The 25,226-nt window shown below is 34.7% G+C and overlaps 1 protein-coding gene and 1 non-coding gene across 4 annotated transcripts in view; both read right to left on the minus strand.

The window, feature by feature from the left end:
* LOC138694578 (alkylglycerol monooxygenase-like) overlaps window positions 1–16,409 on the minus strand; it is a 53,468-nt gene extending 37,059 nt beyond the window's left edge. For 2 of the 3 annotated variants that reach the window (XM_069818445.1, XM_069818446.1), the window contains exons 1-2: window positions 15,518–15,862; window positions 5,982–6,109 (exon numbers count right to left, since the gene is read on the minus strand). In XM_069818445.1, coding sequence (XP_069674546.1) covers window positions 5,982–6,109; window positions 15,518–15,712 — 323 coding nt within the window. In that variant the 5' untranslated portion in view covers window positions 15,713–15,862. Of the gene's footprint in view, window positions 1–5,981; window positions 6,110–15,517 lie in introns of all 3 variants that reach the window. The other variant, XM_069818444.1, reaches the window with a different exon arrangement.
* Window positions 16,410–23,795: 7,386 nt separating this feature from the next.
* On the minus strand, window positions 23,796–23,867 carry TRNAY-GUA (transfer RNA tyrosine (anticodon GUA)). The gene has a single exon. It is a non-coding gene; the product is annotated as a tRNA-Tyr (tRNA).
* Between the last annotated feature and the right edge of the window lie 1,359 nt (window positions 23,868–25,226).

Below are 25,226 nucleotides of genomic sequence, written 5' to 3' on the forward strand. Positions count from 1 at the left end.
TTCTGTCCTGAACAGCCCTCCTCCTAAGCCGATGGATGTTGTGAGGATAGTATAATTTCCTACCTGACGCCAGCTTCAGTTGAGTATTGAAAAATACTATAAAACACTCAACTGAATCGAGCTTCAGTAGCAATGTGAGCAATGTGAAAACGCAGATTTTGAGTTGTCATATCTGCGCACAGTTTGAAAATATTATATAAAGGAGCTTTTGATAATAATGCTTTTAGGATTTAAGTTTTGTATTCGGAAGAAATTATAGTGAAGTTCATCCGAATGCTTACCACTCCTGTTTTGACCTTGTCTCAGTCTATTCAGACTTTAACATAAAAACCGACATAAATTATCAATTATTTTGATTCACTAACTCAACTTTCACACTTGATGCTGACCTCTTTCGAGGCCCTGTTCTTCGTTGGGAGGGGAGAAAAACCGGATGAATGGTTGCAGTTATGTAACAAAATTGTCTATCAATGATACAAGAGCCGCGTATAAACAGATAAATGGAAACAAGTTCTGCATTTGTGAACGTGTTTATAAATGGTTATAGTGAACAGGCCTAGGTCTATAACTTACTCTGTTTTAAAGCATATTGAAAACGTTATACAACAGTGATTTTAATTATTATCTCAAGTAAAGGATAGTCGAATTGTCCATGTTCTCTTTCTTCTAGACCCCTTGATGTCCACAGCTGTGGAGTAAAGGCTGGTTCACAATAAACCGGGAACGGAAACGACAACGAAAACGATAACGGAAATAATGTTAAAAATAACTGTATTTAAATGTGAGCGTTCACAACAGTCAATTGTGAATCCTCGCATTTAAATACACTTATTTTAACATTATTTCCGTTCTCGTTGTCGTTTCCGTTCCCGGTTTATTGTGAACCAGCCTTAACGGTTAGCATGTCTAGCCGTGAAACGAGCGGGCCCAGATTCAATTCCTGGTTGGGAAAAGTTATCTAGTTGAGATTTCTTTCGAGGTTTTTCCTCAACCAATTGAAGCAGAATTACTGGGTAAATTTGACTTTCGGCATTGGGCCTCGGCAGGGGAGTATGGAAGGATGGCTTACGGGTTTATATCCCTTCCCCCTTGAACTTTATGAAAAAATGACGAATTTAGGTTAGAGTATTTTTTGTAACTATAATCGTTTTCCCTTCTCAATTTTTTCACTTTCGGAGTAACCAGAATCTACATTGACATAATACGTAGTCTTCCTACTCCACATTCAATATAATTCCTGTGCTTAGTGCTGCGGTACGTTTGAATTATAACAATGCTATCTTTATTATAGAGAGATCTACCGCCTATAGGCATCCAACAAGGAAAACTCAGAGCGCAGAAACCAGCGGGCGTGACTGTCTCGCGCAGATGATATATGTTCCCGTTCCCAGCTTGCTCTCACGCCTACTGCAGGCGGGTAAGAGGTGTAGCATGCGCGCCGTGAGGAGTCCGAGCTGAGTTTTCCTTGTAGGATACCTATAGTACCGACCTTGTATTAAAATGAAACTGACACAATATGAAATTTAACTTGTGAAACACACTGAAAAGGTTGATTCGACTCTTCTGCAGTGCAGATGTTAAATATTGTGCATTGTCGATTTTAAACTCATTTTAAGAGTGATATTCACTCGTTCGTTAGTTTGAGTTCCGTTTTGTGTATTTTACAGTTCATATTTTTAATATAAACTTCACATTATCGTTCCGAGTTCTTTGATATGTCTAAGCGACCGCAAAGCTCAATTTTACAATTTTTTTTATTAAAAAGCCGCATAGTGAAAATTTCGCATTGGCAAATGTTTCCTCGCAACCGCAGCGTTACAATGTTGTGGCGAACATTCTTCCTAGATTTGAATGTTGGAACAGTAAATGAATAAAAGATCAAAAAACAAATAGGTCAAATAATTCAATATAATAATTTACAGAGAAAAATTTTAATTGAGATTTTATGAAAAGTAGTTAGAGGAAAAGGGGGGGTGAGAAAGAAGTATATAATATTAGATATGTTAGGATTAATGAACAAATAGAGAATAGCAAATGAAATGTAGGAGAAATACTGAAGGGGAGATTGACCAAGTAACAAAAAAGGTACATAGTGTAATTGGGAGTTTTTGTGTAGACGTGTACTGCAAATAATGTGTTATTGTAATAATATGTTAATGCTGGCACCGGATACAGAAATGTGAGGTACACCATTACATGTAAAGAAGTGCTGTGAAGAAATATATATATATATATATATATATATCATATCATATCATATCATATCATATCATATCATATCATATCATATCATATCATATCATATCATTCTACCTAGAACTAGTTTCACATCCGTCTGTGAAAACTCAGCTGATAATAATAATAGTCTAATAATAATAATAATAATAATAATAATAATAATAATAATAATAATAATAATAATAATAATAATAGGTAATAATAATAATAATAATAGGTAATAATAATAATAATAATAATAATAATAATAATACTACACAACATATAAAATACCGATAATGTAAATTGTAGGCTAATTGTAAACAATTTTAATAATGACTCCCTTTGACAAAATTCTGCGTATGCCACTGGACCTCGGAATCATTTCGCCATCATAATTACACTTCCCCTCTTTTATCATCATCATCATCATCATCATCATCATCATCATCATCATCATCATCATCATCATCATCATCTCCGATTCTTTCCCGTATTTTGGGCTTGCTCCGATGTAGAGTCGGCTGCGGGTCGCCACCGAACTTGAACCCGTCGGTATGTGGTCTTTAGTTGCTGGTGCTCATAGTGCTCATGGAACCTATGGGATTCTATAGGCTGTAGGGAAGTTCAGGAGAGCCGGGGGCCTTAGGGCCACCATTCCGTTCCGGGTATACAGCAGCCTACGTGAGAGGACAGTCCCCAGCCCGCGCCGTTATCCTCAAATGGGATTAATAGATAGACTCTTTAATCTGCAATCACAAGACCTTACTCCAGGAATTCTCTATCTGCTCTAATCTGAGTCCCAGGTATTTATAACACTTAAAAATGAAGAATGCCATCTCCCTCTCTCTTCTGCTGAATAAACCTGTCCACTGACAGACATGTATAATTTTGAATTCTCTGACAAGGGAAACATTTTTATCTCTCATAATGAAACCTCTCCTGAAATTTTTTTACAATCGTAGGTAATGCAAAAGCAAAGTTACTTACTCACTTACTTACAAATGGCTTTTAAGGAACCCGGAGGTTCATTGTCGCCTTCACATAAGCCCGCCATCGATCCCTATCTTGTGCAAGATTAATCCAGCCTCTATCATCATATCTCATCTCCCTCAAATCCATTTTAATACCATCCTCCCATCTACATCTCGGCCTTCTCAGAGGTCTTTTTCCCTCCGGCCTCCCAACTAACACTCTATATGCATTTCTAGATTCGCCCATACGTGCTACATGCCCTGCCCATCTCAAACGTCTGGATTTAATGTTCCTAATTATGTCAGGTGAAGAATACAATGCGTGCAGTTCTGCGTTGTGTAACTTTCTCCATTCTCCTGTAGCTTCATTCCTCTCAGCCCCAAATATTTTCATAAGAACCTTATTCTCAAACACCCTTAATCTCTGCTTCTCTCTCAAAGTTTCACAACCATATAGAACAACGGGTAACATAACTGTTTTATAAATTCTAACTTTCAGATTTTTTGACAGCAGACTAGATGACAGAAGCTTCTCAACCGAATAATAACAGGCATTTCCCATATTAATTCTGCGTTTAATTTCCTCCAGAGTGTCATTTATTTTTGTTACTGTTGCTCCAAGAAATTTGAATTTTTCCACCTCTTCGAAGGATAAATCTCAAATTTTTGTATTTTCATTTCGTGCAATATTCTGGTCACGAGACATAATCATTTATTTTGTCTTTTCGGGATTTACTTCCAAACCTCTCGCTTTAAAGCAAAAGCAAAGTAGTGTGCAAAAAATGAGTGCTCGATATAATTAATGTTATGAATACTGACGTTGCGTTGCGTATTCTATTAAGTTTGCGGCAGCACAGGTGAGTTCCCAGCGCGCTGTTTCCTTCATCCTGTAGCTAATATGTTTCGTCGAACCCAGTTCCATAAATGTCTGATTGTGAGAGCTGTACAATCGTATAACAACGTAATTGACATTTGTTGTGCTGTGCGTGATGCATCCGGTCAGTAAAGTGGTAAATCCAGTGATTGTATTATTTTTTGATAAAAACTACTTTAAAAATAAAAACATTACAGAAACATGAGATCAGCGAAAATATCATTTTTTTTTAATCTCATGAATTTGCTTAGCATATCACTATTGAAATATTTTCAACCTTTGACATACAAAGGAATGAGAGTGATTCAGATTGTGATAGAGAAGGTGATGTTCACTTAGCTATAGATTCGTCTAATGATGAAAAAGAGGGCAATAGTATCATCATAATCAAGTTATGAGCCTAGTCCTCCAAAGAAGTCTAACAAGAAATTAAACATTTCTATAAATTACAAACAAAAACGCAGTGAATCTGTAGCTAAATGAAAGAGAAAGAAAAAAGTTATTCTGTAGCTACAATACGTAAAGCACTTCCTTATGTTACGTCTATAATACAATTATATACATGGACGCGACAAGTTGAACAGAAGGCAATTTCTGACACTAATTAAAAAAAAATTGTAGCCTACACAAAATAATTCATAATCATTTCGTGGAAGCATGGACCAATATCTGCGTGAATGGGCTCTAAAACATCGCATCTTCAATGGGGAACGTTAAGTTCCGTACTTCTTATTCTTGGATACTAATTAAAAAAAAAACATTTCCGTAGTCGAAGCAGAAAAATCAGAAAATTTGTGTTCGGCAACTACGCAAGATCGGAAATACTGTAGAACTAGAACAAACCGCAAACCATTTGTATCAAGAATGGCACATTTATTTGGTTTATCACTTCACTGACCGCAAATATCACGCACAGCACAATAAATATCTAATACGTTATACGACTGCACATCACTCAAAATCAAACGTTTGTGGAACTGGGTTCGATGAAACAGATCAGCTGTAGGGGGAAGGAAACCGCGCGCTGGGAGTTCACCTGTGCTACCGCAAAATTAACAGAATACGCAACGCAACGTCAACATTCATAACATTACTATTTTTCCATGTTATATGTTGTCTCGGTCGCTTATTTTTTGCACACTACTTTATTTTTGCGTTACCTACGATTGTGCAAAATTTCAGGACGGGTTTCGATATGAGGGGTAAAAGAGGTTCCTTAGTGAGTCAAGAATATGGATATACTATAAGCAGTAATATGAGCTGCTGTCAAGAAGTCAAAAGAAGAATAGCAATTGCAAAGGAAGCTTTTAATAGAAAGAGGAGCATCTTCTGCGGACTTCTGGAGAAAGAACTAAGGAATAGACTAGTGAAGTGTTTTGTGTGGAGTGTAGTATTGTATGGGGCACAAACATGGACATTACGACTAAGTGAAGGCAAGCGACTAGAAGCATTTGAAATGTGGATATGGAGAAGGATGGAGCGTGTGAAATGGACAGACAGAATAAGAAACGAAGTTGTGTTGTAAAGAGTGGGTGAAGAAAGAATGGTGCTGAAACTGGTCAGGAAGAAGAAAAAGAATTGGCTGGTTCACTGGTTGAGAAGAAACTGCCTTCTGAAGGATGCACTGTAAGGAATGGTGAACAGGAGAAGAGTTCGGGGCAGAAGAAGATATCAGATGATAGATGACATTAAGATATATGGATCATATGCGGAGACAAGAGGAAGGGAGAATGCCGGATTGGAATGAAAGACCTGCCCTTGGGCAGAACACTATGAATGAATGAATAATTACTCGTATGTTTTTTTCAACATTTCTACTTTTTCAATAAAATGAAGATGACCGCGAGAGAAGTAGGGCCCGAACTGTTAAGCACATTAATCTGTATTATTTTTTAATTGTGTAGATTCACACATACCTGCCGCATTCCATTATGATGCCATGAGATAATGATGTTATTCCATCGTTTATGCGTATTGTAGGTTTTTCTTCCAACCATAAAATGAGGTTCTCAATCGCCAAGAATGCCAAGAAGTAAGGCCACGCCTGAAAAATAAAGAACACAGTTAAAATTGCACACGATAAGTCAACAAACGCACAAATACATAAAATATGTTACTTTTCAATTCTCCGAAACTTTGTTAAAATAACGTTTATACAGTATAAAAACATTGTAGGCCTATTATTCATACACCAGAAAGAAAGTGGTGTTTAACCGTGGGAAACGATTAACATTGATACTAAGAATGATAGATTCTGTAGAACACTTAGAAGAAAATCTGCGAAATATTCTAGATTCGTAGAGTATTTTTTTAGTAGATTTTATTAAAGGGCGTAGTTGGGACTATGTTGAAACGTGATAAAGTCTTTGCAGTCTTATTGCACATATTCAGTTAATAAAACAATTATTAAGGTTACTTTTTGACTCTCCCTCGTGTATATATATATATATATATATATATATATATATATATATATTTTTTTTTTTTCATTTATGAAAGGAGTGTCAAGGATTCTGTGTTGAAAATGACATCATGCAGCTACGTATTTTCCCATTTTTGTATTCATTTTTCAAAACGTACAAAATAATGTTTTTTTCTTTTAATATTTGTAAACCATTATTTTGTAACAATTTCTTCAAATTTATGATCCCAGTGTGTGTGTCATAACAAAGAGAAAATGCTTCATTATATCAATTTATAACTATGGAAAATAAGGGGCCATGAATTAAATACTCATAAACAAAAGCTTAGCTTACTTTATGGCCACCTTATTCTCCACAGTGACAAATTGATACACTGAAACATTTCTCTTTGTTGTGTACACATTTGGGATCACAACTTTGAGAAAATGTTTACAAAATAATAGTTTATACAGGGTGTTTAAAAAGTGTCGCATATTTTTGCACACATATCTTATACACATATTATGAACACGTAATTTGTTCGAGAGTTCGGTGCTTAACTCAGTGAACAACGTACGTTTTGAGACCTGAAGAATCCAATAAAATTGAAACATAAGTATATTATGGCGACATAAAAAAATATCATATCGTCACGAACGTGAACACGGAACGTGTGCATTTGCACGTTTCTTGTGCTGGTGTGCTACTCTGTAGAAAATTGCTATGTGGAAGTTTATTTATTCCAATGGCAGTACATTATGCGGTGACATTGACCCAAAGAACAATTCAAATACAAACAGAAAAAAAAGGAGCACTGAATATAATTATAATGCTAAATACATTGAATACATTAAATAGGCCTATATTTAAAATTGAAAGTGGAATCAACCGGATATGTGAGCTCAGTATTGGGTCATGAGCGTTCTAACTTCTCAATACCGGTCTTTTTCTGTTGTCCTATTTAAAGCTGGGCGGAGTTGGAAGTGATCTCTGTTCATTACTTCCTTGAGCCCACAAAGTTTGCAATCTGGCTCTGGTAGAATTTCCATACGATGAAGGTACTGTATGCTGCCAATCATGACTAGTATGAAGACGGAATATTCCACTGCTTCTTTGCTCGGCCAATTAGGAGTAGAGGGAATGATGCTAGCCCACTGTTTAGAGATGTCCTGTTGCGTAATTTTTCGAGATTGATGTGTTTAGCGCTTCGAGAATAGAAAGACAGGAGGGAGCATGAGTTTGAAATGGTGGAATCAAAAGGGTGTACTGGTATGGCAGTCAAATTACCCATAGTTAACCTCTTTTTCCGGTGTGTTTATCAGCTGTTTTGTTCGTGTTACAACGATTACGAATTGTTTCGTGTTGTTGTGAATATTTCAAAAGTGTAGTCAAGTTCAGCAGGAGTTATTTTTTTATAAATAAGCTAATATTCTGTTCAGCTCAACTGTAGAATATGTCCGTTGATATGTCCCCCTATGCTTTAACATTATGAAAGAGTGCCAAAATCCTTCTTGATAACACTTTTAATAAATATACGGTGAAATGTACAGTAGTAGCAAAAAAAAAAAAAAAAAAACCGGACCGACCCTTGTAGCTAATTTCAGAGCCTTGTTCACTCCAGAGCACTATAGACTGGTAACTAAGACTTTTTTTGTTCCTTATTCAAATTTATTCCCAATAATTTTCGATTGCAGCGATATTTTACTACTTAATTAACTTATTATTCCCAGAACATGAATTTTACCAGCAATCGAAAAGTATTGGGAATAAATTTGAATAAGGAACAAAAAAAAGTTTCCTTCCCAGGCAGGATTCGAACCACGAAAGTCTTAGTTACCAGTCTATCGTGCTCTGGAGTGAATAAGGCTCTGAAATCAGCTACAAGGGTCGGTCCGGTTTTTTTTGCCACTACTGTACAATAATATAATAATCTGTTAATACTCCTGTTATCTCCACATCCATTTTAAACCGTTTACGTATGACCAAAATAGTCAGTAGCAATTGAATATTTGGTGGTATTTCGCGGAGGATTATGGGGCGTAGAAGGTGTAGTTTGACGTCATATCCGTCGCACCGATGTCAAGCATTTGCTAGGATTGCTAGGATTGCTCCCTCCTTTCTTTTTATCCTATCAGGTTTAGCGGCTTGACGAATATGTATTTTGATGGTACTGAAAGATTTTCTTTTTTATATTTATATTTTAGTAGGACAGTGTTAGTGGAAGTGAAGATGGATATTTTCGCTTTGAGATTTCTCGTTCTAAAATGCAATGGAATTACACAACAAAATGTTAATAGAAGACTTCGTTTTTATATTAAGGTTTACGCGACTGTAGACATTCAACAAAATGAAAGCATTGATATTGTCTGTACTGTAAACTGTGTGTTTTTTTTTTCTTTCTGCCAGGACTGAATTCACATTTTTTCAATTGCTTTTCTTTGCAGACCATAAGTAGAACCTTAGATATTACGGTGATGTCATCCAAGCACGTTATTTCACGCAAGCAACAAGAACAGCGTTATTCCGTTCTGGACAAGTTCATGTGTGCAAAAATAATTACTGAAATATGTATTAAAATATAGGCTATAAAATGCATTAAAATGTGCACTCTACATAAACTTACAATTAATTTAATTATATTAGATATTATTCAAACAAATTCAACCTATTTTCTGCAGCTGAAGTGTCTAATGAAAGCCACGATGGGATTTTTCTGTATTAAACTTCCATTATGCCACAATACAATGTTGCTTTTTCGTTACAAGACGTTAACAATACTAAAAATAGATTCACTAACAATTTATTACTAATTCTCCTTACACGGTAACATGCTTCTTACAAGTCAAACATTATGCCGTGATGAAAATCGCGGGCTCCTGGAAAATTTTTCGTTGTTAAATTCGTGTGTTTTGAAGTTTCGTGAGTTGTATCATTATCTAAATTTGGAGATAATGTCAAAACAGGGTTACATTCTTATATAAGCATGAAAGAGAAAATAGTAAACGAAATAATGAAGATAATATGATGCAGAATTTTGGCACATCTGTGCTGCATGGCCGCCGTGAAGACGTCTTTAATCCAAACATTTTTTCTTTCCACTAGTGTACATGAGAAGTTTAAATATTATTAAATATATATTGCATATTTTATGCGTTCACGTACAAGTCCCCTTAGCACCGGTATTACTACTTTGTAAATTAGAAATGCCTGCATTAAAAGTTGAAGTCTATAGATATTTCGCCACAAATTTCAGAACGGTTATTATGTCTCAGTCTGTAACAAAATTAGTATACGGAATTTTTATTCCGAAAGTTAAAATGAGGCAAGAATATGATGTTGATCATTCATTCCCATTATGGTGCCACGATCACTGAAGTTCTACCGTTCTGAAAACATGGGTTTTCATGTAAAGTGGGGAATCTTTAGCTTTACATAAAGCGACTGATAAGATAATATTCAACCTTGTCAAAATAAAGAATTCAAAGTTGCAGTTTACTCATATCACACTTTAATAACACCTTGAGAATTTGTTTGTAGCTATAACAGATAACTGAAGGAAGTTTTTTTTCTCACTTGTCAGCAAAACTGTCAGCGACAAGAGCCACGCTATTCCGATCAGTTTGGGACTGTGCAGTAAATGTAAATATTTAACTTCATTTTAATTAAAAAACGGTGTTGATAAATAAATGCGGAAGTAAAAGACAGAAATAATCAAATTAAAATTGTCTCATTCTGAATTATTTATGCGATATTAATTTTCGAAGGAAAAGAATAGCTTGAGTATTTTAAAGAACTATGGACTTGCAATGAAAATGAACTTATTTTAGCTGGACCAAATGAAAATGTAGACCGATAACTTTAGAAACATTATTAACAACTCTTAAAAGTAGTAAAAATAAGAAAGCCTCAGGCATAGACAAAATCCACATCGAAGTAATAAAATATGCATCACCTAATGTACAAATCAGATTATTAAATCTTGTTAATATATGTTGGTTCAGCGGTTACGTTCCCCACGAATGGAACTCAGCTCTAATATACCCAATGTTTTAAAAAGGAGATCGAAGTAAAGTGAAAAATTATAGAGGTATCAGTATTATGAACTCTTGCTATAGTCTAAACTATATGCCAAAACATTAAATGATAGATTGAGACCAATTTCTAACAGCCAACATGGTTTCAGAAAAAGGAGATCATGTTCTGACTGCATATTTGCCGTAACTCAATTGACTGAGAAAAGAAAATAATTCAATTTACCGACTTATTTCATCTTTTTCGACTATGAAAAGACTTTAGATAAAGTGAATAGATATAAACTATGGGAAATATTAGAAAAATAGAGGAATTTCTTCTCATCTAATAAGAGCTATACAGAGCCTTTATAGATATAATACAATACAAATAAAAAACATTCCGAAATGATACAGAGAAATAAATCAAGGGGTCCCGACACTTTTTGACATATACTATTTGGACGAGGTCATAGAAATTTTTCTGAATGATTTAATAGATTTTAAAATAAATGAAATAAGTCCTACAACTATACTATTTGCTGATGTCCATGTTGTCATAAGTGAAAATGAAAATAGTTCACAAAGAAACATTTTCAAGTTGAATCAAATAGCGACTAGTTTTAACATGACAATATCTGTAAATAAAACAGAAACAATAGCTTTTCTGGGACCTCAACTCAATTAAAGCAAAAATAGTTATAGATGGTAAAATAATAGAACAAGTTAATACTTACTTATGGCTTTTAAGGAACCAGGAGGTTCATTGCCGCCTTCACATAAGCCCGCCATCCTTCCCTATCCTGAGCAAGATTAATCCAGTCTGAACAATCATATCCCATCTCTCTCAAATACATTTTTATATTATACTCCCATCTACGTCTTGGACTCCCCAAAGGTCTTTTTCCCCTCTAGCCTCCCAACTAACACTCCATATGCATTTCTGGATTCGCCCATACGTGCTACATGCCCTGGTCATCTCAAACGTCTGAATTTAATGTTCCTAATTATGTCAGGTGAAGAATACAACTGCGTTGTGTAACTTTCTCCATTCTCCTGTAACTTCAACCCTCTTGGCCTCAAATATTTTCCTAAGCACCTTATTCTCAAACACCCTTAACTTCTGTTCCTCTCTCAAAGTGAGAGTCCAAGTATAGAACAAGTTAATACATTCAAATATTTGGGTTTCTCTATAACTTATGGAAAAAAGGTTGAAATTGATAATAAACTAAATATATGTAACTATTTTTGCTATCAACTACCTATAATTATTATAAAGAAGCAAGCTACACCCACTCTAATAACAATGTCCTGAGTTTGTGGTACAATTCGCCGTACTTCAGGTAAAAAGGTGCAAAGGAAATTTTATTGAAGTTTTATAAAGCCATGGCAATCCCTGCTTTCTTGTACTATTGTGAATACTAAGCTCTAACCAAAGACCACGAACGAAGAATCGAAGCAGGAGAAATTAAGTTTTTGAGATACGTAGCTGGCTATACTTTAATAGATATAAAGAGGAATGAAGATAAGTTATAAGAAAGGAACTAAATATACAAAGTATAATAGAAATAATTAGAACAAAACAACAGGACTCGAAAGAATACATACATAGAATGCCAAGTACACGTATTGCTAGAGCAGCCATGGATTGTAATCCAAGAGGAAGGAGGTCACTAGGAAGACCAGTTAAACGATGCAGAAATCAATTTTGATGGAGAAGGAACGGGTCGAAAGGCCTAAGCCTTGAAGAAAATGATGATGATGATGATGATGATGATGATGATGATGATTAATTTTCAAATGAATCCAATTCTCTGTAAAGACATTGACATTTTTTTTTCTCTCTGTTATTTATACTCGCTTTAACATCTTTGGTCATATCGCGAGTTAATCTTTTGGTTGAAATCCGAAGGCCTGTGTACTATTGTTGAGACTGGTTCTATTGTTGTGAACTAGATGGCGACTGTTTATGTATTACTAATTTGTTATGAATATAATTTCGGTGATGAATGAGGCGGGTGATAATCAGGGATTTTGTGGCCCGAATTTCCTGACATTTGCCTTACGGTTGAGGGAAAACTCTGAAAAACCTCAACCAGGAAAATCAACCAGACCGGGAATCGAACCGGGCCCTCTGCATGCTGACCCCTACACCACAGAGGTAGTCATTGACATTATTATTCATTACAATTTCAAAAAACTCATTGGTGTCATATTAATAGGTGAATCGTTTCGATTATCAATTGCACTGTGTCAAGACTAGACCTCATGGAATGGGGAAACAATTATGAAGTAATTAACGAGAAGGCTCCAGTTTGTTAAATTTAAATGCGGGGAGCATAAAGACAGAAATGAAAATAAGTATCAAAATTTATTTAAAATCCTAAACACCCTTACAATTCCAACCATGCTCACAATAAAAATCACGAACAGCACAAACGTTTCACGCAATTATAGGGATACGATGAATCCCGTGTCAATTTTTGTATTACATATTATTAATAGATGCAGTACATCGAAATTACATCCACTTTTATTTCATTGCTAGACTCCGTACTCTTTCCTCTAGTACATAATTCCATATAACTAAGAAATTAACATACTGTTAGCTACCATAGTGCAAGGTCATTACAACGATGACCCTCCACATAAGATGTAAGGAAAAAGTAAAGAAATGCTGATTACCTAGACGAGATTCGAATGGCGATTGTGCATTATACTTAAATCCAAGAATTATTCAAAGTACACAGCGACCGATGATTACTCTATTTTAAAGGCGAATAATTTTTTAAGGAGACAGTGGGTATCAGTATGATACAAATAACAAATTACAATGTACGAAACTAAGATAATTTTCTTAGAAATTATAAATTAATTGAGAATGTATTACGTAATGCCCTTTTTCAATCGAACATTGTTTAAAATGGTGAGGAGATAATATGCAGTAATGTGATGAAATTGATGATAAATCATAAGTAACTCGAAGAAATCCTTTCACCAGAATATCTTAGAGAATCTGTCAAGGATCACATTGTGAAAGTATTAGCACAATCTAGTATATACAGTCATGAAGCTCAATACGTAGGAAATATGCATCCATAGATAGTTGCTAACCACAAGGATCGCTACTATCGCCTCATCACAGACAATGCGAAATAGTACCGGCACAGCCTATTGTTCCTAGTACCCTCATCAACTCAAGCTTCGTGACTGTATATACTAGACTGTGGTATTAGCTTATCAATGCATACAAAACGTTTTAATCTTATTTTAGTTTTTAATCAGTTTAGTCTTGTTTTAGTCAGTCTTGGACATTGTAATTGGGCTTTGCCTGTTATGTTCAATAACAAATAAATAAATAAATAAATAAATAAATAAATAAATAAATAAATAAATAAATAAATAAATAAATAAATAAGTAAACAAATAAACAAATAAATAAATAAATAAATAAACAGTATGCAATTAAAAATTACTAACAAACTAGTACATTTTTTAGATTTGCATTTAATTATTATCAACAAGGGACACATAATTGTAATATGCATTTTAAATATTGAGTGATATACGGATCTATATGTGACATAAGTTAATTATTATTTGCCGTCCCTTACGTAGCTTATTTCTGAAGACATTCTGAGCAAAAAATGTCATATAAACATTTGTCCTAATCTCAATATTTTCGAAATTACATTAATTTGAAGTTGTTAATAAAATACCTTTTTTCTTTAGTTTTAAGGGTAAAGAAATATTACAAATTTGTATTTATAGGGAATGAACTATTCAGAAGTATAATTTCTTTAATTAGCTAGTGTTCTGAAGCTAAAATGTGTTGTTAATTGCTTTGCACAGATTTTATTTTTAAATTTCTAACTAAAAATGACAACATTCTTACGCACTTATAAAAAAATTGTTACAAATCATACGACTTTAGGAACTTGATTATTTACAGATTAATTATGCATCCAAATGTACACTCTTAAAGAATTTACAAGAGTGGAGTGATTTGTAACAATCGTTGTGATAAATGCATAAGTAAATGTAATTTTGTACTTACAAATCGAAAAGAAAAATTCTGTACGAAGCAACGACGGAATTCACAACACATTTTTAGCTTCAGAATACTAGCTAATTAAAGAAATGATACTCCTGAATAGTTAATTCTTTATCTGTAATATTCTTTTACCCTTAAAACTTAAGAATAATGACATTTTGCAAACAACTTCAAATTAGTGTAATTCTGAAAATATTGAGATTAGGACAAATGTTTATATGACATTTTTTGCTCAGAATGTCTTAGGAAATAAGCTGTGTAAGGGACGGTAAATCCTCGTGAAATACCCTGTATATTGGAGGGGGAAAGGAACTGACCACCCTACACCATTATCTCCTGGCCTAGTTACCTCATGAGTGATGCCTTATTGGTGTTACTTATGGGGTTCAAACCTGTCTTCGGATAGTTGACTAAACAACAACAACATTATATTTTAATATACCGAATTTCAAGTCTTTTTGTGCATTTAAAATATTTAAGAAAATTCTTAATACATTTTGACTCAATATTTCTAGCACTAATAATGCTATATTACAGTTATTTCAATTCCGATAAATTACAAGTAATCTTAAAAATTCAGTGAAATTCACAAACAAACCAAGCCATTAGCATAGCACACGTTAACAAACAACGGAATGTTTTAGTTTAATTTCAAATTCCAATACGTTTGACAAAGGGTATAAGCTGTTAGCCTCACTTTTAATTTCAGTATAATAAAACTGAAAGGCAACACTAGCTTTCATTCTATTTTTACATTGCAATACAATAATTAAAAACAATGATATTAGCATTATTTCAATTTTAGAAACAATTGTTAAAGAATGCCGGCGTTTGACCTAATTAAAGACTTCGGTGTTATTGATAAATTACGAAAACTCTTTGCGTAATTTTAAGGCCAAATATAATTCACACAATTTTTTTTATTATTTCGTAACGAGATGTGTTAACATGAGTACGTATATCATTATAAGATAAATGTCACTCACCTGTTGAAATATGTTCGGTACTTGTTCCGGTCTTTCGAACGTCATTTCTTCTCTGTCAACTATGTAGAACATTTGCCCAATACCTCGTTTTATTTCAGAAATCACATCGGCACTCAGAGTCTCGTTTCCATCTTCATGGAAATACATTTCAAACACAGGGTCCTTCCCCATATATATACTATCAAATCGAGACATTTTCGCCTGTCTTCTATATCCTTATTAACAGCACAAAATAAAAATCAATATAACATTGACAATTTCTGGCTATTCTACTTGTATTCCTGTCGGCAGTCCGACAAAACAAATGCGCAACTTTGTATCTTTATCGCGTTTATCTTCGAACTTCCCGTCAGTATCACAAACACTTCACCACTGTCAAAGTCTCGTATTAGAGTTGTTTATAAACTGCCTTTCGCATTGACAAATGGTGTAATTATGGAATATCCGCGGAATATTTAAACGTGTTAATATGCCGGCGATAAATATTTCAAAAGTCACAGTCCTGTGGTTTGAAGGATAATTTCGCAATATCCATAAGGTCACTTACATTTAAAATTAGGCCACATATACAACACAATCGTTCTCAATAACCTGCTTCTTATCTTCTTTTATATGACTAACAGCTCCTAGAAAACGAATATTGGGCTAAGTTTCAAATACTCCATAGAATTACCACACGATAATTACGTATAACCTAAATTACCGGTAGTTCTAATGTTCTAATTAACACTGAATGATCTCCCACATGATACTATATCGATATAAATAAAAAAAAAACATGAAGTAAAACTCAAGAACCAAACTTTCAAACTAACTTTTATGCACACTGAATAGCAATTCGTTGTCTACAGACCAACCTCGCCTTCGCGTAAGTAAATGAACCTCTGCAAGCAGATTGTCTTTATATATAGCCGGCTTCTGGACTAGCGCCACGTGAGTGTTTATTATTGTCAGCTTTCCAAGTCAACAAAATTTACACGCTGAAGAAATAATATAACAAAATGCAGTTCGAAAAGCGAAATAAAAACACAAGCCGTATACTGACAAAAAGAAGAATAGCGGTTTTGCCTGTCTGACGTTTACCACAGCCATTGAATAATTAACAAATCAAGCCCCACTGCTTCGTTTTCAAGGATTGACAGAGACATGAACCTCTTTCTCTTGGGATTTCGTTTCCTATTATGACGCAAGACGAAGTTGAACACTGCAGCATCATCGTACGTGATTTCTGACATTGCGGTTGCAGTTAAAGGCAATTTAATTTCGCTTCAGGATACACGATTTTGCATTGTCCTCGAATCAGCTAAACCGTAGTCGAATAGTTGCAGGTAACTTGTCTTAGACTGACTTTTTGAGGTACAGTACATCTGCATCAGTCTTAACATGCATTGTCCATTAACAATGTTAACATCAATAGTTTTTCCATCCCCATCACAGGTCGTGAAGGTACACAGAGTGGCGGGAAGTTAATATTCCCACCTGTAGGCTACAAACAATCGACACTACATAGGTGGCAGTAGGGGGTGCCAGTCCTACGTGCCCACCGTCTTTATAAGAAGTGAGGATTACCAAAATAGTTCCTAAAAGGCCGTCTGTTCAGTGTTGCCAACTAATACCAGATATCACTAAAGAGCAAAGAGAGTAAAAATACAATGCTATGTTCTGTAATAATAATAATAATAATAATAATAATAATAATAATAATAATAATAATAATATAGTATTAACATAATAATGTTTTGCTTATTTACTACATCTCATCTTTATGTTAGGAGGTGTTTTCTAAATGGTTCAATAATTTGTGAAATAGTATATTTTTCTCCTGGACATCTTGCATATTGGTAATTACTAGATTAGTATTATCTAATATTAATATGTATTTTGCTTGACAACATGAAATTCATTGCTTTGACTGAACAGTTTACGATTCATGAGACCTAACCTAAAAATATATTTTGTTTAATCACGTGAAATGATTAGTACGAATTCCGAAAATAGAATACCACTTTGAAATGTATAGTCTACTTAAAAACTCTTAATAATTTTGCTATTCTCGTTATAGTTGCCGTCCCTGTGCGCATAATTTTTTTTCCCAACGTCTTCTTTCTTCATTAGCCTACATATTAACTATAACTCGTGAAGTGTAAATACTTTGAATGGCAAGCGCTTTCTTTCTTGGAGAAATCGCTACCATGCTATTTCCTTTCTTTGATATTTTAATAAAGATATAAGCACGAAAGAAATTCATGAAAATGTGAAATATACTTCTGTCTGTTAGCCACGTGCATGTTTCGTACCAAGTAAGTCTATAAATTACATCTTATTTAATTACACTCACCAGAATATAGTGTTGAATTAAAATCACAACGCAACACAACTGAATTATGTATTGATATTAATATTAATACCGGTATTACTGATTAATTATATTAATTACGTTCCATTTCGTAAACCTAGTTACTTCCATTTCATCAGTTTTCTTGTATTGCAAACCGAAATTATTGCTGCCAACACTAGTTAGAAAATAACTGCCGGTAGTGATATTTGTCAGTACTCGAAATTCGAAACAAAGTTGGTAAAAGAAAATTCAAACCGACAACTAGAAAATCACTATAATCCACTAGCATATGTAGTAAGAGGAGAAAAATGGTTCCAATCGAAGGAACTGCCTTTCTACTCATTTCTGTTAGAGGATGAATAAATGTTACGGCTATAGTGCGGCCGGTAGCATAAGGTCAATGGAAAAAATCCATAATCTCATCGGGAATGGAACCCGCGACCATCCTGCTTCCAGCGTTACACCTTAATCGTGACACTATCGCGCGCCCTAACCTTAACATTAGTTGACAATATTTATGAATACTGTTTGCTTAATTTAATTTAGGCCTACTGTTCACACCAAAATTAAATATTAGAACAATAATTTATGACATGATTTTAAGGAGAAATTAGGAATTCTTAACAGACTAAGACAGTGCTTAATGGTAAGTTTTCGCAGGGTATCCCGTTTCCCCTCCAGATATTCCACCATTGCTCCATTAATCGTCATCATCCGATGTGATGTAGTTAATCTCCTACAGTGCACCGAGTGCAACGCTAAAGTAGCGGTAAAAATAACTATAACTTCTACGCTTCACTCCAAGATGGTAAATGACGTATAGTCAAGCGCCCTCCATTAGAAAACAGAAAATTTGAATCTTACCTGAAAATTTCGCCTAACAATGGATTTTCTGCATCTTTCACACATTTCACTGATAAATTTTAAAATAATTTGCAATGAACAGTAGAAACAATTCTGCAACAGGAAAACAACATGGGCATTTTGTTCCAACAAAATGGTGCACCACCTCATTGGACAACAGACGTCCGTGATTATCTGGATGACACATTTGGTAACAACTGGTGTGGCCGAGGAAGGCCAATTTTGTGGCCTCCAAGTTCCCCAGACCTGACACCACCTGATTTTTTTTTTTCTGGGATTTCGTGAAGAATGATGTGTATGCACAGCAACCCAGGGATATTCATGATCTCAGAGCAAAGATTTTCTCAGTTTTTGAGAAAGTTACCCCTGAGATGTTAGACCACACATTGGAGGAATTAGCCTCAAGATATGAACTGTGTCGTATTCGCAGAGGTTGGCACGTTGAGGTCTAATTTGGACAAAACTCCCATTCTTCTAGAATGCATGCACAAAATTATGTAACAATAAATAGCAACAGTTCTCATTTTGTCACGTTTTTATTTTATGTCTTCCCAAACGGATTACCCTGTATTATGAGACTTTGACGAAAAAGTTTTGGAGAAAATTTCTTTTTGTTAACAGTCAGTCAGTCAGTCTCTCTGTAAATCAGCCAAGTCTATTGGTCAGCTAGTCAGCCATCGAAATCAATCTGATGTCAGTTACTCGAGTCAAAATATATTGAAAAATTTTAACAAAAATATTTAACATTCTTAAAGTCATTATTATTATTATTATTATTATTATTATTATTATTATTATTATTATTACTTTTTTTTTAGTTAGCCCGCTCACTCGTTTGTTTTATTTGTCTAAACCATGACTCAGGACTTTTGATCCAAACGTCCGGGTTTCGATTTCTATGAAATTCCGAAGGATTTATTGTGAACAAAATGGCTGTGGGGCATTTTTCTTTCAAGAACTTTGGTTTTCCCTGTCATTACTGTTACTAGATGAATATACAGTATTATGCAAGGGGTGAAACACAAGGAAATGTTAAAGGATATTGGATAAGATGACGAAATAAAATCCACCTAAAAATTGGAGGAAATTTGAAGATAGGTAGACAGCCATTTATTTTATGATGGCATTAAAGTACGGAAGATATTAGAAGTCGATGAGGTGATGTAACGCCGATAATTAAGTGGTGGTGGGAGAAACCGAAGTGTTCGAAAAAAAAAAAAAAGTATACAGATGCTTCGTCCGCCTTCCACAGCAAGTTGCACAACATTTTTTTTATTTGTGATTAAACCACGTCTCTTTCAATAGGAAGCCGATAGATGGAAGATCATATCATTCGAATACTACATAGATGACCGCAGGGCAGCCAACATGCTTATGTTCGGTTGATATGGGGTTCCATTTATGAATTGCTACTCTGAATTTCCTTGTTTTTTTTTTTTTTTTTTCAGGCAAATGCCAGGGTGGTACGCTAAAACAGGTCACGATATCTCCCCTCCATAGAGTTGCTGATCGAATCCCACCTATATACCCACAGACGACTGTAGAGCAGTGGCCCGGTCTTAGGCCGTTACATACTTGAAGAGATTTCGCTAGCGAGAAATGTGTTGCGAGAAAATTCAAAGATTCATAACATGGATTCAAATGGACATCCACACACTGGAAGAGATTCTGGTTCGAGGCGAAAACCTCAAGCGAGTTTCTCGCTGAAATCGGTAGCTCAGCGAATTTTCTTGACACATTTATCAAAGATGTTTGACATTTATACTCTTTATGACGATTGAATGTAGAAAAAGATATCACAGGTGGCGATGAATTGTAATATTTTTATTGAAAATGAGGAAAGATGGCTGATAATTGCAGCCAGAAACGTATCGAACTTGTACGATGTCACCCGTAGGCCTATTTATATGATACACGGGATGAAAACTATAAAAACACGAAACTTAAAGAAGAAATCTGGAGTCAAATATCAGATGATCTGAAAATAAATAGGGGTATATTTTATTTTGATGAGATTTAATAGTATTAATTACCGCATTTGAAATAATGTATCCATATGTCTTAACAGTTTACATAATTTTAATCCGAACATAGCAAAGAATCCTCAATCATACCACGAATAGCAAAAAACTGAGGTCTATTCAACCTGAAATAATACCTAAACGTATCATCATCCAAATCGAAATCAGTGACCGAAACTCGCCCTTATCTTCGTGAGATACAATGTGATTACCAGATATTTCTAGCTTTAATTTTAAGCCTATTTTTCCTTTTCATTAACAAAATATGTTTATATAACTCCCGTTCCTCATCATCTGAAGATTCAGATTCAAAATAGTAGCGTTCGTACATAATTTGTAAAGTACGACAATATACTTACAGGTTATAATATTTAAGTACGACAATATAGGCCTACATAAATACATAACCTGTAATATTTCTCCCAAAGAGTGATTACTATAATCAGAAAAATACTCTCTGCACGAAGGCAGTGCATAGATGATTAAAGCAAATTGTGATCTGTGGTAGGGAGAACTCGCTAAGTGTGTGGAGGAAGACTCTTCCTCTCATTTTGGCAACACATTTCTCGCTGGCGAGATCTCTTCAAGTGTGTAACGGGCCTTAAAGATGTTATGGACCGCGTTTCGTCGGCTATAGAGAGTTCGGAGTTAAGAAAATACCATTCATTGAGTATATAGGCGTCTTCTTAGCGGACATCCTCTTTGCAACATAACTGAAAAAAGTTATTTACGTATTTTCTAACGTATATGAAATAACAGAAATGTACTCGTAGCTAAATACTGTAACTTATCATTGCTTCAAATATAAACGCCTCGTATTGCTTATAATTAGACATTACAGTATATTAGATATATTTCCAATAACGAAATAAATGGAATATATTTACTTCTGTTATTTATATACTTTAGAAAATACGTAAATAACTTATTTTAGTTGTATTACAAAGAAGGGGATATTCTCTAAGAAGACGCCTATAGTTTTATTCTTTTGAACTCCGAACACACTATAGCGCTTAGCGATACATTAACCATCTTCTAAGGTGTAGGCGTGTTGAAATATAAATGGAACGGTGTATTCCTCAATGAGACAAATGACCATCAAGCTTGGAGCTCCATATATTTCCTTATAGTCCCGAGAATTCTTGCAAGGACGCTAGAACGTTTGTACAGTTTAGTTTATTCTTTCTCCTACTGTTCTTTGTTACTGCCATTTTATTGTTCCTTCCTAATATCGTGTATATCAATTTATAATCAATCATTCTTGTACGTCATTTTCATAAGATGTACGTTGTTCTTTTTCAAGGGCATCCGCCATTATGCCAACACCACGTCAAGAGAGACCTTTCACACTTAGCCAAAACGATAAAATGACCGAGCACTGACAAGGACACACACACACACACACACACACACACACACACACACATGCACACCACACACACCACACATACACACACACACACACGTCCTGTTTATTGATGTGTAGCCATTTGCACATTTACTTACTTTTTTTTGCGATTATGATGAAGAATCCTGTTGGCAGCAAGGATGAAGATAAAGATGATAATGACGGCGAAATGAACCCAGGGTCCGCCACCGAAAGTTACCCATCATTTTATCTTAATGGGTTGAGAGAAAACCCTGGAAAAACCTCAACCAGGCAACTTGCCCCAACCAAGATCGATCCCGGACACGCTGACCACTACTCCAAAGCAGTGGACGTATGAGTATAATTACTCTGAACAAATCTGTTTGAAAAAGGTAGTATTTTATACTGCTTAATTTGTCAAGAAAAAATCGTTTGATCTGGTCTTGTGTGACTGAAGCATTTGAGAAACGTTATGTTTGGAAGAAAAATTATTATACTTCGTGAACATAGTTCCCGATTGAAATTAGAGATATAAAAGAAACCGAGCTCTGACAAGATTAAACGAGTTCATTAAGTAGGTTTTTTTTTTCCAAAGTTTCCTAACCCATTCAATTGTAAATTTACGTCACTCCCAACCAGCATATAGCTGTTGTGAAACTGAACGGGGAAATATTAGTATGAATAAACATTTTCTGAAAATATATGTTATGTACCGCTTAATTTGACAAGAAAAAAATTGTTTGATCTGATTTTGAGTGACTCACTCATTCGTATAATTTTTGCGCAAGTGATTGAGGAAACATTATTACAGTATATTTCGTGAGAATATCTCCTAGTCGAATTGACTCATCGATATTGAAAATTAATACAATCCCTTTAATTGATTATAACTAGACTTCGAGGAATTGCCACGAGAATCGTAAGGTTTACTGCGCACGCGGTATAGACTGTATGAGAAAGGGGCGTGCAACGGATGGAGTATGCCTATGATATAAACACTGAGCAGTATACTGCGGTTACAATAAAACCTGTATCCTGCATTCAAGAAATATAATGAATGATCATTGAAGTAGGAAATGTCTAAACATGTAAATACACAATTATTTTGTAGTGAGATATATTAACTCTTAAAATTTAATGTAATATACTCACATCATCCTTGAATATGTGCATTGCAGTAAGGAGTTACGTACATTTTGAGCGACTGCAAAGTAACCTCCTCCGATGATCACTTAACCAGTTTTTATATTGGGAAAATGTACATTCGACATCACACGATGTAATAGGTGCATATTTGAAGAACGGAAAGTCACTACTTTTTAGTACACCAACTTCAGACGTCTTGTCGTGACCAGGGGCCTGTTTCTCAAAAATATTAGTTTAGTAGTTCACCAGTTACTAGTTACTAGAGTATATTTCACCAGCTCTAGTATATTGTTTCTCAAACTATTTTACCAGTCTAGTAACTTGTGACAATTTTTCACTAGTCACATGATCTCTTTCACTAGTCAGCTGATTGAGTTCATTTGTTTATAGTCATTAGTAGGTATTGTTATTTGAAGTTAGAAGGCTAAGTTGTTTGTGTTTTGGTTCTTACTTCTCTTTTCTCTTGAAATTCCATGAATTGAAAGCAAATTAACTATACTCAATATGCGATGAAAGAGTAATGGAACGGAGAAAAATACTCTCCGGCGCCGGGATTTGAACCCGGGTTTTCAGCTCTACATGCTGATGCTTTATCCACTAAGCCACACCGGATACAACCCCGGCGCTGGACAGAATCGTCTCAGATTAAGCTCCAACTCTTGGGTTCCCTCTAGTGGCCGCCCTCTGCACTACGTCATAGTTGTCTATGAACGTAGGACCGAAGTCCACACATGTGCTGAGGTGCACTCGTTATGAGTGACTAGTTGGCCGGGATCCGACGGAATAAGCGCCGTCTTAAATCACGAAGTGATTTACGCATATCATATATATTATTTTAATGTACCAAAGTACATATGATATTTCCATGCAGATATTCTGCGTCATCATGCGATGAAAGAGTAATGGAACGTTCCATTACTCTTTCATCGCATGATGACGCAGAATATCTGCATGGAAATATCATATGTACTTTGGTACATTAAAATAATATATATACTCAATATGATTAATGAATCAAAGGATATATCATTCGGTGCTTTTTCAAGCATAATAACAAAAAATGATAAAGTAAACGAATGGACAAAAAATTTTGTAATGTGTTAGGCTATGGAACTGATACCTCAGAACAAAGATTATGCATACGTTAGGAACACTTACTGACCCAACATTAAGAAAGCAACTTTAATACGTACCAATTCAAGTTCACAGTATCATAATATGAACACATTATGTAGCTAGTGGATCTACTGCCGACATGAAAAAAAAAAATTCGCTAATTTTTTTTCAGTTTTACGTTTGATCTATTCATAAATTAGTGTCGTTTTATATTTAATTTGTAGGCTAAAGTTGACAATGCCAGAAGAACTGGCGTGGAGGAGGAAAGCCAGCAAAAATTACTGCAGTTGAGGAATTGGTATTAGATTATTAGGAAAAAAATTCTGCAAGTGTTGCTAGTCTAGGGCAGATGGCATTGGAAAATAATCAACTTCCCGATTTGTTGAGCAATTTGTATTTGAAGCTTTGCTGATAATGCATGACTTCTATTTGTTTGTCTTGTTATGGCAGGTCCCACTATATTTAACAACTCTCCAAGCTTTTCAGCACTTTATTTAAACCGTTCATTATATTTAAACAATGCTCTCTTAAAGGAATAATAATTGTTCCTTCTCGATATAGTTTTAGCTCTTCTCACAACAACTTTTTTACTACTTCGATCGAATATTTTGTTTTGATTATCTGAGAAAGATTGCCACTGGTAACTGATAATATAGAAATCACCAGTCTTTAGAGTCTTGTAGGAATATTCCTGTTGAATACTAGTATAATCAACTAGATTAGCATTTTGAGAAACAGGATCATTTATGAACTGGTGAAATCGACCAATATTACTAGTCTGTGAACTGGTAACTACTACTTTACTCTTGTAGTTTCTAGAAACACAGACTTGTAAAATGAACTAATATTACTACT

The sequence above is a fragment of the Periplaneta americana genome, chromosome 2 (genome assembly GCF_040183065.1).
Source record: "Periplaneta americana isolate PAMFEO1 chromosome 2, P.americana_PAMFEO1_priV1, whole genome shotgun sequence".
In the NCBI taxonomy this organism is placed as follows: Eukaryota; Metazoa; Arthropoda; class Insecta; order Blattodea; family Blattidae; genus Periplaneta; species Periplaneta americana.